Below are 15,545 nucleotides of genomic sequence, written 5' to 3'. Positions count from 1 at the left end.
CCTCAAGTTGAACAATTTGGACGCTATTTTGAAAATCAAGTAGAAAAAATATTTCTTTTTTCCTCTCTTCAAATCAATTATTTTCGAGCTTTTCCGACCTAGAAGAGTATTTGAAATTATTTAAAATAAAAATTATATCTTCATTAAGAACAAAAAAAAAAAAAGTTGTAAAGTCCATGAATCTTAATGACAAATTGGAGAATCAAAAAATACACGACAGATTATGGCATTTATTGGTCCTTTTTAAGTCGTCTGCCCAACTGGAATAGAGTGATCCATCGATACGTTTGAATATTTTTCAATGAAAACACACTTAGTAGCATGTTTTATTAATAATGAAAAATATTGTGCAAATTCTGAAGACAATTCAGCCTGACCTTTGCCTAAAAGTTTACTAATAATCAAGTCGTAATATATGTTGGCCAGTTGACAAAACTCTAATATTAATAGTAGGCAGCCGTGTCATGTGATGTATGTTGTAGAAGCGTTCAAGACATAAATGTTGATTAAATTATTGATGTTATTCCTAGTCAATGTAGTGAAATATTTGATGCGGGACAAGATTTTGAAATCAATATCCACTGAAATACAACAAAATATAATAATTTTCAGCTCTGAAAAGATGTCCTTGCTTGTGTATTAATCTTATAAAAACATATTATTAGATGTATGAGAAATGTGTTGGGTTTTGATACATAATAAATTCAAACGATGATGTTAAAACGTTATTAGATTAATGACATTGACACCAAAATTGATTGGCTCGACAAACAATAAATTGGGGCCGCTAGAAGCAAGATTGCTCATGACCCAATTCACTTATGAATGGCCCTTATGATTTTTGGTGCATTTAAGAATTCTCTTGGCCCAACTTTAATTTCCTTACCTAAACTATAAATGGCCTTCTTTGATAAGTGGCCATGTGTTAATTGGAAGAGGGAAAACGTGAGGCAGCCATCTTCGGTCTTCCTCCTCTTCTCGTCCTTGAGTTTTAACCAATTGCTTCCTCTTTTATTTTTCTCCTTTGTGGTTGCAATTAATCACCCATGTTGTGCCATTTGTGGGTGCTAGTAAGCAATGACCGAAGTGGAGATAGCTGTAGGGTTTCGAGAAATCTTTGGTTGGTGATTGATATTGGTTTATAGTTAAAATTGAGCCTAATTTTGTGCGAGATTCGAAGTATTTCTGTGACAATGGATATCAAACGGACCTCCCCAAAAAGTAATTTTAATGTGACTTCTTTTCCCTCACTTACAATGAAAAAAGTAAGAGTTGGCATAATATTTTCCAGTTCTTTCTTTAGTCAGGGAATTAGCTTCTTGTGATCTATGGATTTGAGTGAGAATGATATTCGTATTACCTTACCGTGAACATGCTCCCAAGTTTTACTACGCGACACTCACTATTAGTACTCATTCCTCCCATTTCCTCCTGAATCCCTTCTTTTAGTGGATCTTTTCTTCTGTTTAGGTTAGCTCTTTACTTTCATCTCTACTTGCTCAATCCGACTCATTGGAATTGGAAGCTAACCCATGATGAATGACAGAGTGGTATAGATATTCCACTTGACCCTTGGTGGGGACCTTTTTGAGATTCATTCTTGCATTCCAAGCTAACTCTCCTTCCTATCTATCACTGGATCATCACTACTTGACTTGCTACTTGAGCTAGCAAGTTGAGCTTTAGCTTGAGCGAGAACAAAGGCTGGTATCAGAGCATATGGGTGTGAAAGGTGTTGCATTCTATGTTGAATTTGTGCAAAAACAGGGCAGCAATCGACTTTGCATAGAAGGAAGAAAACTATCGAATTTTTCAATCTGACTGTACGTAAAACTTTGATTTTCGACCAATCCAGAGGTCAGTTGGTGAAATTAAGGGCTTATTCCAAATCAAGACGAGGAGGCGAGCTGCCAAACCAACGTGTGCGGTAAGTGGAGCATCGATGGCTGTAGAACATGAGCAACACCTACAGAAGGGTTGAGCGTGCTTGTGGGCATGTGGCTATCTTTCTTGGGAAGAGTGCTGAAGACATTGTTCTCTAACAATTGTGTTGACCCTACAGTGGTGTTCATTTTCAGTTTTGGGCAAAAATTGTGGTTCTAAATGATTTGGACCTTGAGCATTCGGGTGTCGAGTATCATTTGTGCATTGCTAAAGTTCTAAGGTGAACAGTGGTGGCTCTAAAGCTATAAATTCACATCTTTCCTTATTTATGAATCCATAGATTTGGTCCGCTTTGTAAATTGACATACTTTTTAAGAAATTCAATACTAGCAGCCCATCTTGTGAGTTGGCCATTAGGATTGGGGTTATCGTGTAGGGTAACATTGCCTATTGCTAGAATCTAGAAATTATTTACCTTGTTTAAAATGTTCAATATTTCTTCGATGAAATTTGATAATTAATTATTTGATATAATTGCTAACTAAGTCACTGTGTGAGACATACATTGTGTGAGGAATTGTTTTGTTAAAATACCTCCATGTTGTATTAATTATTTTGTCGGAACATTTGAACTTTACCCGTTTAACCATTCTTTTGAAACTAAAATCACGAATCTCACCAAACCCTAAAAGTCTAGAATGGTATATAAGGTGATACTAGGACTGCTTTATGTGTTCTAATTGTATATTTGTATTTTTTGGTTAATCAGTATCCAAAAATATATACACATTTTGAATTGAAGGTTTTCAATGGAAAATGAGATTTTGCAATTTGGCAATAAAAAATGAAAGGAATTTTAGTTCAACGAAAGATTTTAAAAGTTATAGATGGCAATTTTTCTGTTGATTTGTCAAAAAGACAAAAGGAAAAATCTAATGAACTTGCTTACAATTTGATTATTTTACACTTGTCAGATGTTTTGTAAAAAGTTAGTAAACTTCAAAACCGCAAAAGAATTTTGAAAAGAGTTGAAAGACATATATTTGCTTATCTACTCCTAACAAACTTTACTTACTCAAGAGATTTTTCAGTTTTGAAATAGATCTTATAAAAGATCATGATAACAATTTAGATATTTTTAACAAACTTGTTCAAAATATTGTTAATTGTAATGGATCTATTTTCGAAACCTACATAACCATGATTTTGCTTAATTCCATGCTCGACACATATAAGGAGGTTAAAATACAATTAAGTATAGTAAGGACATTTTAACATCTAAGATTGTAATAAATTTTTTTAGGAGTGAAGAAATGGAGATTAAGACTAAAGAATTGGATAGGATGAGTGGTGAGGTACACATGATGAGGAATATAACACACTTTAAACAAAACAGTCATGCAAGAAATTAAGACAATGGTGACTCGAGTAATGAAGATGATAAAAAAGGTAGAAGTTTGGATAAGTGTTAGTCTTGTATAAGTGCTAACAGATGTTATTGTGTGCCATTTTATAAGGGTGGTAAAATTGGACATTTTATAAGGGATGTCCTAAGAAGAATGATAAGCAGAAAGAAGTGAGATGAGGCCAATGTTATCACTAGGTCTAGCTACAACCTGAGTGAGGTTTATTGATATTAAACTTAGTTATTGTATGTGCATCTGTGTGAAATTTTATTTGCATGAACGATTGATTGATTTGGTGCATTGTTCTATGTTACATTTCATTATGTTTGATATGTGCATTTATATAAATATGAGAGTGATCTTAATACAGTTTGTAATGTGTTGCATACATAGTGGTTGGGATTACTATTAGGGGTGGGCATGGGTTGGGTTAGGTTAGGTTGGGTTGGGTTGATTTTTTCCCCAACCCAACATGGTCGGTTTTATTTAAAATCAACCCAACCCAACCCAATTAATGGTTTAAATCCAACCCAACCCAACCAACCCAAGTCGGTTTGGGCTTCGGTCCAATTAAAGTTGGATTCGATTATATTTTTGTTAAATTTAGATAAATTTTCAAAGTTTGAAACTACTTGAAAATCTCTGATTATTTTTTTTTTTTAAATACCTATGTAAGGAATTCTTTTTGAAAAATGATGTATAAATAAGTTTAAAATTTATGAAGTATTTATTTTTATTATTTTTTTTTTACAATTTTTGGGATTTATTTATTTCATCATCATCTTCTTAATTTTTACTTTGTTATGAAATAAAATTTTATTTGTAAATTGTGTTCATAGGAATCAATTTATATTAAAAAAAATGGACGTTTATAAATTATAAGTCCTTTTCATATCTTTATTATTGTGTTTATTTAGGTTTTTTTTTTCATCTTAGATATTATTTTTTTTAATTCATCTGATTGGGTTGGGTTTTAAATCATAACCCGAAACCCAACACAACCCAACCTCAAATATATTTTTTCAACCCAATTCAATTGAACTTAAAAAGCCAACCCAAACCGATCGAGTTGGTTTGGACTGAACGGGTTGAATTGGGTTGGGTTGGGTTGGGTTGGATTTTGCCCTGCGCTAGAGGCAAGATGTGAGGGAGTTAATATTTGGGTAATGCAAGGAGAGAAGATTTTGGGCCGTGGACTTTTTAATAAATCATATTAATATAAAAAATTATTTTTATTTCATAGCATTTTCAGCAATAATGATATATTTGATTTTATAAAACGTATAATCTCTTGTAGTGTGAAATGAAAAAAGAAATAAAAAAAAACATAGAAGAAAAAGTAACTAAAAGGAGAGAAAAAAAAAGAAAAAAAATTGTCAAAATAACTCAACTCCTACAGCCATAAATGAAAAATCTCAATCATTCTTTATCACCATTGATTATAGGGGATGAATATGAGAGGAGTCGTTGATATGCTGGATGTGCAAAAAATGAAATTGATGGGGGGAAAAAAGAGGGGGAAAGAGAAAATTAGAGTTGAAAACAAAAAAGAAACTAAAAATTTGGGAAAATTAGGAGGGAAAATGAAATAATTCGATTTTTTGTTCTTTAAATTAAATCTATTAATATCTTATTAATTAATTAAATAGTTTTGTATTTTTATAAAATACCTATTAATATTTTATATAATTTTGTTATTAAGATTTATGATCAAAAAATCGTCGACATAAGTTCTCGTTACCATAAACTTTCAATGACTAAAAATAATCGGTCGTTGAATGTCATCATCAGTGACTAATAAAGAAATAGTCGTTGAATGTCGAACTTTCCTTTAGTTACAACAACGACATAAAATTAGTTGTTGTTTTACTATATTAACAACCAAAAATTATGGTCATTAAATATTTTCTACATTATTTGTATTTCTAACAACTAATGTTGTAGTCGTTGAACATGAACAAATATTTTTTGCGGAAATTTAGCTCTGACTTACAACGAGTAAATTTAATTTGGTCGTAGAAAATATAGGAGTAACAACTATGTTTTTGGTCGTTATATGATATTTCCAACTAATTCAATATTTGATTGTTCGTCATCAATTTTTTACGACCAAGCTTATAATTTCGTCTTTGAAAATATTTATTAACGACTAGATTGATTTGGTCGTTAAAACATTAGTTTATTAAATGTCATTTTTCTTGTAGTAATTTGCATTGAGGATTTGCACTTATATTTGGGGTTTTAAACAAATTTTTTTTTTTTTTTTTTTTTTTGGTGATTGATATTGATTTATAGTTGAGACTGAGTTCGATTTTGTGCAAGATTCGAAGTAATTCCACGACAAAATGTAACTGCAAAATTTTAATTTCTTTTCTTTTTACTATTTTCCACCCAATGTCATTAAAAATTTCTTTATGGTTATTGTTGGAAACCCAATGGTTCAGCAAACGCTGTGGAAACAAAAATGGAAAAAAAGGACAAACTGAAAAGAGCACAAATTAATGTACTTTAGCAAACCGCCAACAAGGGTGCATTTACTGTGGTCACTACCCCCACAATAAATTTCAAATATTTCATTTTGCCCAAGATTTTTTCAAGATTTTCAAAAAAGTCCTTATAACTTTTAAATTTGGTCCCCACAATTATTTTTTTCTGGCCCACCCTTGACCGTCAATAAGGACTAGAGAAAGAAAATCAATTAACTCAATAAAATTCACATTAGAAGAGTTTTTTCACTCTCAACTTTGTCCAACTCCTAACTAGAACGCTTGGAACAAAAGTATAACACCTAGAATTGCTTGAACTTATTCTCTCTCAATTTCACAAGCTATTTCTCAAACGTGAGAAGCTCGTACTTTCCTTCAACCATCCATAAATCTGTTTATCAAACCATCTAATTTATAATTGATTTGTAAGTAATTATTACCCTGACGAGCACTTGGTAATATAAGCAATAATGATTTCGTACACATTCAAAGATTTTTTGATTCTACGAATATTGAATTTACATTGATTCTTAAAAAGAATGCTGACCTATGATAACAATATGAGAAATCTTTCAGTTTTGTTAATAACAAGATTTCAATGGAACCCCTATTTGACAAAGCTTGTTGGAATTATGAGCTTACGAAACTTTATTTTTAATCACACAATTAATTGATTTCACAACTTTTTAACCACATTTTTTTTTTCAATCATAACAAATAACATTCAATGTATAACTTATTGAAATTATTTAAATTAATATATTTTTATTTTTTGTAAAATATATTAATAATATATATTAAAGCACGTACGACGTTAAAAATGTGTTTGTAACTAGATTATAAACTATTACGTACTAGTAGTAAAAACTACTACAAAACATACTTTTTCTGTAGTTGTATAAAGCATGTTTGGTTAAGCTTATATGTGACTTAAAAGGTGCTATTTTAATATAAGAAGAATAAAATATGATCAATACCGAGTCAGAAGAAAGCATAGGACCAAATTTGTGCTGCCGGAAAAAATTTCAATGACTAGTTCATGACCAAGATTAATCAACTCTACGAATGCCTCAACCTCAAGAACTGGTGCTTGCAATCCAATATGGTAGATACAAAAATCTGGAAATGTGTTATTCATTTGGACTAGGACTAAGAGGAAGCCAATATATTATTGTCTCGTTCGTCAAAACAACACACAAAACATTCGAAAATTTAGCATGGAGAAAGTCGAGCTTCTAATCTTCATGATAAAGATACAAGCCAAGGCCAAACCGAGCACACGCTCTGCAAAATGCTATTTCTTCTGCTGCAGCAACGGGATCTGTGATATCTCCCTCACCGGGTGATACTGTTCCAGTCGATTCACGATGTGCCTGCATCATTCATTTGCTGTTATCATTAGAAACCAACTAAGAAAAGCTCAATGGGAGCAGATGAATCGTACAAATAGAAAAAAGAGGCAAATCGGTTAAAGCATAGTACAATATGATTTCGGTTGTCCACCTTGCCTATGGGTACAGATGGATGATTAGAAGAACATTTCCAAGAAACTCTCTAAAATAATGCTTAATGAAGATACAGATGAATGATTAGAAGAACATTTCCAATAAACTCTCTTAAAGAATGCTTAACGAAGGCCCAGATTATAATTTTAAAAAAGCAACTGATTTTGCACTAGTAACAAAGAAGATGCCCCTTCTACAGATGATTACTGGAAACACCACCAAACCCTCCAGACTGCCTAGTGTTTTATGTAAAAAATACATACAAAAAATTTGAAATATGAGTTACGAGTAAAGATGCCATAGAAATGCAACGTCTACAGTCTCATCTTATCTAAAAGGCTTCCACACTATTATCAAGGACAGCTAACAAAGAAGAAAAATCTGAAATTTCACTATCCGGCAAATTACGAACAAACTGAAAGTTTCAACTTATTGTTGACATTTAATCGGAACATTCTCTAAAAATGAAATGCTGTAGAATCTGGGGAAAAAGCAATAGAACCTGAGGCAATCGACACCCCTTTTCCAGAAACAATTCTTATTTGCTGCTCCCAGAACTCATTTTGTGAGATAAATGTAAGAAAAAAGAAACTACGATAAAATATTTAATGGGGTTCTGAAAGAAGTCAAAATCGTTCTAGAGTTCCAACCATTTGTGTTCATTACATTATTTGCTCCAAAATCCTACCCCACAAGGAAGAATATGCTAAAGGGAATCTCCAAGGCCATTTCCTAACACAGCCATGTTCCTCATTATGAGGTTCCTTAACAAAGCCAAGGGATATGATCTATAGCTCGATTTATAAAATTTCATGCCCTCGGTCACAAACGCTATCATAATTTGACTTGACGCAGTTTTGGGTGACTTGAAACAACTGAAGCTTTTTACGTTTCTACAAGTTCACCTAGTTGGAAAGTACAAAAAGCAGGACTAAGTCCAACAGTTTCCCTTCTTCCCTGCCCCTACCCTGTCCACAAATCAAAAAGTCACCATCCAACACCACCTGCAAACATCAATCACTATCTTATGACTTTGAAAGGTAAACTAACCTAACACTTCTCCAAATATGTCACCCCCCATTACGTACTAACATGAGATTGCTAAGGGGACAACATTTATGTCCACCCATGTACATCATGATATAAAACCCTTTTCATGGGTTTTAACACAATATTGATATCCGTTGAATTTTTATGAGAAAGAAAATCTATACTTTACAGCTCAAGCATGGTTAGTGTCTTCCGAATAGCACTGACTATGCATTGTCAATAGCTTTCTTTGGTTGAGACGATTTAGTATTAACTAGGGCTGGATTGTGAATTAAAAAAATATGGCAGATTTAGCTTCCCAGGAGTAAAAGACATCTAAGGAGATCTAGATTTCATACCTAAGTTTAGAAGTAAACAGTTTTAGTTCAAGAGTTCACATCAACAAACAAATTTCAACGATGATTGTCTTATATAGTCTTTTGAAAACATTGAGTAGCATCTTCCATTTATTCCTGCTTGTGGTCTGTTGTTTTATGTGAGGGGTTTGTTTTTCAACGATGATTGTCTTATATAGTCTTTTGAAAACATTGAGTAGCATCTTCCATTTATTCCTGCTTGTGGTCTGTTGTTTTATGTGAGGGGTTTGTTTTTCAACGATGATTGTCTTATATAGTCTTTTGAAAACATTGAGTAGCATCTTCCATTTATTCCTGCTTGTGGTCTGTTGTTTTATGTGAGGGGTTTGTTTTTCAACGATGATTGTCTTATATAGTCTTTTGAAAACATTGAGTAGCATCTTCCATTTATTCCTGCTTGTGGTCTGTTGTTTCATGTGAGGGGTTTGTGCTGGCAGTTTCAAGAAGCACTGGAGTCTTCCTTTATACAGGAATAGCTTCTGCAGCAATCCCCGAAGAACCCAGGAATGTGAACTCAAGAAGAAGAAAGATTACATTGGAATTAACCAGATGGAATGATTAAAGGCTCGAATATAACAACTGGTGATTATAAAGTGGATAATGGAAAATTGCAGAATAGATGAATATGAAAGGTTAAGCTCAAGTCACTATATCTTTTTGACAACTAACTCAGGCACAAATTAGCTGTTTTTCCCTAGAAAAGCTTAAAGATCGCATTAAATTGTTTTAACTGAAAAATAAGACAAGTACCTACAATCGAAGAAGTAAATATAGTAATATAAAAATTACTAAGGTGGCAGAGGATTGCATGTAACGAAACCATACCTCTCCATCCAAACCTCGTACAGTTACACGGTACACCACAGTCACACTTCCGTTGTCAGCGAATATAACATCGCGTATTTCTCCACACCAGCCTGCAAAAACAGTGTTAGACTCCTTTTATTATGTTCCTATATATTTTCCTCATGTTCAAATGTGTGATTAGCATATAGGGAAGTTTTCGAGGGAAAGGACATTATCATACTAAGTTCGAGGGGAGAGAGTAGGAGACAATACAGATATTGATGTTGGAAAATTCTATCACAAACAGGGCAAAGAATTATTTCTTGTTTAAATTAGAACTTTTTATTTTTCTAGGTTTTTTATTCCTTTTTTATAAGGCTTTAATTACTTAACTTCCATCAGCTATTAGATTAAGAGATTTTTATCTATATAAACAAAGGCCTTTTAATCATTTCAAAAAACCAACTCAATACAATAAATTATTTTCTACGAATTTTCGAGTTTTTCAACTTTAGTGAAGAAAGAACCAAAAGGCCATGTACATTCACTTTTGGTGGGGTGTAGGGGTAAGGAACAGGGCAAGAGGTTGGAAATTCTTTAAAGAGAGAGGCAAGGCCCATATAATATGGTTAACATCAGCAATTGGTATGATTATATGTGGTTTTCAAGACTTTGGCATACGAATCTGTTGTTAAGTGATTTGAAGGTGGTTGAGAACAATAAGATCCAACAAAGCATTTCGAGGTTGAATAAGATCAATAGCACCACCACCACATACTACCATCCTTGAACCAAACACTAGTGTGTGAATAAGAAAAATATTTTCACTTAAAACAATATTTACCATCAAAATGTTTCCAACTTACAAAATTCTACATTCCACCAAATGGAGCTTAAACATTATGGGTTCTTCACCGCCTCACTAACCGACATGTTTTCCATCTCGCAATTATTACACTTCAAAATAAATCTTCTATAATGTCCGTACTTATAAACTGTGGGTTTTTAGCCTTGTCAATATCCTTTTGTGAGTCTTATATTAAAGAATTTATCCAGAGTAGTCTCCCAAACACAATGAAAAAGGCCCTTGACCGGGGTGGCTTTGAGTTAAATATAATCATCAAAAGTTCAGCGCTAGGGCATGAGTATAGGTTTATTATTAATGCCAAGTTAAAAAGAACTTGATCAGATGTCGAAATTACTAAGCTCATAAAGTTATGTAGAATCCTCTATAAAGGACAGACATATAGAACAATTTTTTTGGGCTTAAATCATTTGGATGGGGTTTCCAGGAGAAAGAAAACAGAAAAGCTGATTTAATTTTGTACTTCAAAATGAAAACAAGAAAAAAGGCTTACAAAAAATAAAAATAAAAAATTACATTGACTTGTAGTTAGCCATTGACATTTCATTTATTTCAATTACATTCAGAAAATGAGAGAAATTACTGTTCTCCAATTCTCATCTCTACTTCCCCTTATTTCTCAGTTACAGAATCCTGAACTTGAAGTCTTATATAAGGGAAAAAAGGGTACTTCAAAGATATATCAGGTAAAATCTAGTGCAGTTAATATCAAAAGAGAAGGAAATAAACTGCACCTGGAGCGTAAAAACTCAGCATGCGGTTGGCCTGGTACCTAGACAGGCGAACAATACCATCATCAAATCAACAACAAAGACTCGCAGCAAATATTATACTAGTAGCATATAAACTAGAAAATACACGCCACTAAAGAATAAAAATGTAAAAATAACTGGTAAAATTTCATTCATACTTACCAGGGGATAAAGGTGGAATGATCATCCTGAGTCTTGACAATATTATCAGGGATCTTCTTGTTGAGGTCTCGTAGGATCTCGGCAAGGGGGCGAGTGATGCAGGAGGACTTGTCCAAAGGAACAACGTAATTCAAATTAGGGGTCGCCGCCTTCTTACTGCTATTTTCGCCGCCACCAATACTGTTACGGTCCAGCGCTGACATACGGATCTTCAGTGTCCTCGAGGGAGAGTTAAAACGAAGTTCAGCCGTCACCAGCCTTTGATTTGGCGACCAAGCCGCCGGAAAGCAGACCTCCGTCGCCGACAGTGCACAATTAGGCAAGTGTACAGCCATTTCGGACAGTCACCGCTACCTAACACAGTTGTATCGGACCGAAGACTATCTACCATTCTACCCCAATTAGTACCCATTAGTTTTATTGAAATTCCACCAAATACCCTAAGGTTTGCTTAATATAGTTGTTCGGTTTCCATTCTTATCTTTTTGATATATGAGTCATTACCTTTATAATTTTCACCAATTTTGTCCTTTTGACTTTTTATGCATGTGACAATCGATTATTTAAATAAATTAATGACACTAGTCCCATGTTCGGTAGGAATTAAAATTAGATTTTTAATAAATTTTAATAAAAAAATGATAAAATACGTGATCAAAAGTTGCGAATTCCATAATATATGTGATTAAAATTAATTTTGACTATGACTAAAATATAAAGTGTAGTCCCTGTGAAACAGGAGCTACGTAACACGTGTTATTAATAACAAAAAGATGTTGTGAAGAAGGCTAAGCCCAATGGTCAAAAATTAAACATAAAAATAAAACAAATAGAGAAAGAAAGCAAGAGGGAGGGAGAATTGAGTATGATGAATGCAAGAAATGCATTTTGTCGTGATCTTGTCCAGCTTCACACGCATGTTATGTTGTGAGCTATTTAGGGTCCGTTTGACATGATTTTAAAAAATCAAAAGGAGTTGTTGAGATTTTGAAAAAAAAAAAAAAAAATTGATTAATTTGATGAAAGTGCTTCTTATATTTAGAAAATGTTCTTCTAAAAACTCTTCGGGAAAAATAAACTCTTCTATAACCTAATTTTCAAACATCGATTAAGGTAGCTCTCTCGAGAAAACAAAAGTAAAAACAAAACCTTACAAATGGGCTCTTAAGACTCTCATCATTTTTATTCAAGGTTGATTGTACAAAGTTACCATCTCATCAAACTAGATCCTTTATATCGTCAAGATCAAGTCTAGGATAGAAAAATATCGTATCTAATCTAAAATCACATTGCAAATGAAATATTTCATTTGTGAGCTTTCATTGCCTACTACCATGACATCGATGGTGGATTTGCTTAGAGTTTGTTTGAGACCCATTTTTTGGGGAAAAAATTATTATAATAAGTTTTAAGATAATATGTGGTGAAAATGTAGGAAAAAAAACTTGAGGATTACGTGTAAAAATATTTTATGGAGAGAATACGTATTTGAAAATAAATTTGGAAAAAATAAAGTTTTAAAGAATGAGACTCAAACATGGTTGAATTCTCATCTCAACTGCTTAATCGAAACCTCTACCCAACTGCCAAACAAGAATTTAGCCAATTTTTTAGAAAAGATTCTACATTCAGATCCCTTCAATATTTTGCCACTTCCAAATTTTACCTGCAAATTTGTCCCTGAATTTCAGAAAAGGCTTAGATCTAAAATTGCATGAATGGGCTGGGTTAAAATCCTAGACCCTTTATTATACAACACAATTAAATTCATGAATGGGATTTGTTTCTTTGAATTAAATGCTTGTTTGCGACAAGCCGACAATCGCGGTAAGAATTTTGACTGGTTCACACAATATTTTCTTGTGTCTATTCATCTTGATTAGAACCTTGCTCCATGTCCCGACTTGGGGACAAGGTTAAAAACATGTGGCGCCCCTATTTTTAAACCTGTCCCAACTTTATCCTCTTGATTATCATCTTGTTTTGTTTTGGTCAAGGAGTAGCAAAAGTTTAAGTTTGACGTTTATTGGGTCTTTTACGTGATATGTTAGTATTTCGAATTGGATTTATCTTACCTTTCTCTTATTTTTCTTGTTTAGGAGGAATCTCAACCTTTGATATTTTGATTGTGAAATTGATGAAAAGACACAAGAAAAGAATACTTTTGAGTGCATTAGAAGAAAAAGTGCAAAGAAAGAAATACGTTTGTTTAACACCCTTTATTCTACCAAATTTATTTTTTACAACAATGTAATGAGCCCTCATCTGCAGAATGATGTATTCAAGTCGACAAGAATGTGTTGTTTATTAATTTTATGATATGTATCTTTCCAATTTTGCCCTTAGATAAATGTCTAGTTACCAATCGAAATTGGAGAGAAAGATTGACGGGCAAATAAGTAAATTTCATGACATACTGAGAGCAAACACGGTATTTAGTGGTAAATGTATGGACTTTTCATTTTGTGTTAGGTAAGTCGATTGGTTTTTCTGCTTGCCAATAATACCTTTACTATTACAAAAATTAATTGGGAAAAAATCAAAAGTCAAGGGCTACGTATCACAAATTCAATTTTCAGGTGGCAAGTTTTAAAATGAAAAACTAGGGTATTAACTAATTAATTTAAAATATTTATTAATTACATTTAATAAGGCCACAATTATACAATTAATGGTCATATATACATAATTATAGATCAAAACTTTTTTACTGGTCACATATTATTAAATTAATTGGTCACAAATTATTTCGACGTTACAAATAAAAAATTTTGTAGATCACAGATTATTTCGAAATTACAAATAAAAAAATTTATAGGTTACGGTTTATTTCATTGATTACAAATCAAAAAAAAAAAAAAAATTACAAGTCCCAGATTTTCAAATTTGTTGTTAACAAATTATATTTAGTCACATGTTATCAAATTTGAAGGTCACCGTTTATCTACTTTTATTATCCCATCCCCTCCTAACTTCCGCGCCAATTCCCCTTCCACGGCCAGCAGGCATGAAAGGGCTGTTCATAAACTGGTCCATCATATTCAGGACTTGGCTCAAACTTCTATCAGGAAAGAAGGGATCAAAGGCATCTGAACAAGAATTTAAAAAAAAAAAAAAAAATTTGAGTCTATCTCAACAAATGAGAACAAGAAATCTCCCACTAAATTATACTTAGCCCCCGTTTGGCCCCCATTTTGTAGAATTGAAAATGGGTGAAATAATATTTTTTTTGAAAAATAAGTGATTAAAAAAGAAGGAAAAGTTTTCGATTTACGTGTAATATTATTTTATAAAAGATTGTATGGTTGAAAATAGGAGAAAGAAAAATGTAATGTAATGTAATAGAAATTAATGAAGGCCAAACTGGGGCTTAAAAAGAGGAAAAATTTCCCACCAGAGTAGAAAGTTGGAAAATTGTCATGATGCCGAGTGACGAAACTATTAGAACGGCGATCAACATCGACTATCCGATGATGCTCATCATAAGTGGTCATCTGAGTGTTAGTATTGTAGAAGCGTGTTATAGAGGGAGCCACTGAACAGACTCTATCGGGGAACAAGAGTCGGTTGAATAAAACCACGTCACCGACAACTCTTCTTAGAAGAGTGAGTGAAGAAGCCATTGTTGAACTGTGGGAGCAGAGATTTAAATGATCACCACAACCTCCACAGGTCGGAAAGAGAAAGAATAAAAACCCCAAATTGTCGCGCGATGCTGAGTTAACGGACTGCAAAAATCGATTCGCGCCAAATCTCCTTCGTCGAGTTTTCAATCGTCTGGCGCATCTCCTTAGTCGTCAATTGCCAGAGTTTGAATGGGTCGTGGCGTAGAAGAGAGAGGACGGAGAGAAAAGAAGAGAGAGGTAGAAATGAGGGAGGAAAAAATTGATTTAGGGTTAGGATTTGTATTATATTGATACCTAATTTGTGAAAAATGAGACTTTATCCCTAGATTTTGAATTATCATCTTTAAACCTCTGGAATTATGTAATTTCCTCAAATTAAATTGGGGGAAGAAAGGGCATCAAACGGATGCTAAATGATAGGCCCAATGAGTGGAACGCGTGGGGGAACTAAATGAGGAAATTACAAGAGTTACTTCATTTAAAAAAATATTTAAAATTTACATTTCAACCCTATTGTACCTTCTTCAAATTCTACTAATTCACCTGCCATTTCTTCATCAAGACCATGAATACAAGCAATGTCATCGCCTACTTGAAGTACGGTTACAAGTATTTACAATCTTTACTTCTCTGTTATATTGTTCAATACGTTCACGAATAATATTAC

At 33.1% G+C, this 15,545-nt stretch overlaps 2 protein-coding genes across 2 annotated transcripts; both read right to left on the bottom strand.

Moving 5' to 3' along the window:
• Positions 1 to 6,796: 6,796 nt before the first annotated feature.
• Positions 6,797 to 11,646, bottom strand: LOC111378726 (DNA repair RAD52-like protein 2, chloroplastic). Its single transcript, XM_023001960.1, has 4 exons — positions 11,253 to 11,646; positions 11,073 to 11,110; positions 9,513 to 9,604; positions 6,797 to 7,149 (listed from the first exon to the last, which is right to left on the bottom strand). The coding sequence occupies exons 1-4, from the start codon at positions 11,585 to 11,587 to the stop codon at positions 7,012 to 7,014; spliced, it is 603 nt and encodes a 200-aa protein (XP_022857728.1). The 5' UTR covers positions 11,588 to 11,646; the 3' UTR covers positions 6,797 to 7,011.
• A 2,483-nt stretch (positions 11,647 to 14,129) lies between these two features.
• Positions 14,130 to 15,116, bottom strand: LOC111378725 (small heat shock protein, chloroplastic-like). Its single transcript, XM_023001959.1, has 2 exons — positions 14,647 to 15,116; positions 14,130 to 14,341 (listed from the first exon to the last, which is right to left on the bottom strand). The coding sequence occupies exons 1-2, from the start codon at positions 14,873 to 14,875 to the stop codon at positions 14,193 to 14,195; spliced, it is 378 nt and encodes a 125-aa protein (XP_022857727.1). The 5' UTR covers positions 14,876 to 15,116; the 3' UTR covers positions 14,130 to 14,192.
• Between the last annotated feature and the right edge of the window lie 429 nt (positions 15,117 to 15,545).

Source organism: Olea europaea, unplaced genomic scaffold (assembly GCF_002742605.1).
Source record: "Olea europaea var. sylvestris unplaced genomic scaffold, O_europaea_v1 scaffold1859, whole genome shotgun sequence".
Lineage (NCBI taxonomy): Eukaryota > Viridiplantae > Streptophyta > Magnoliopsida > Lamiales > Oleaceae > Olea > Olea europaea.
The sequence above is the reverse complement of the archived record's forward strand: the minus strand, read 5'-3'. Positions and strand labels throughout refer to the sequence as shown.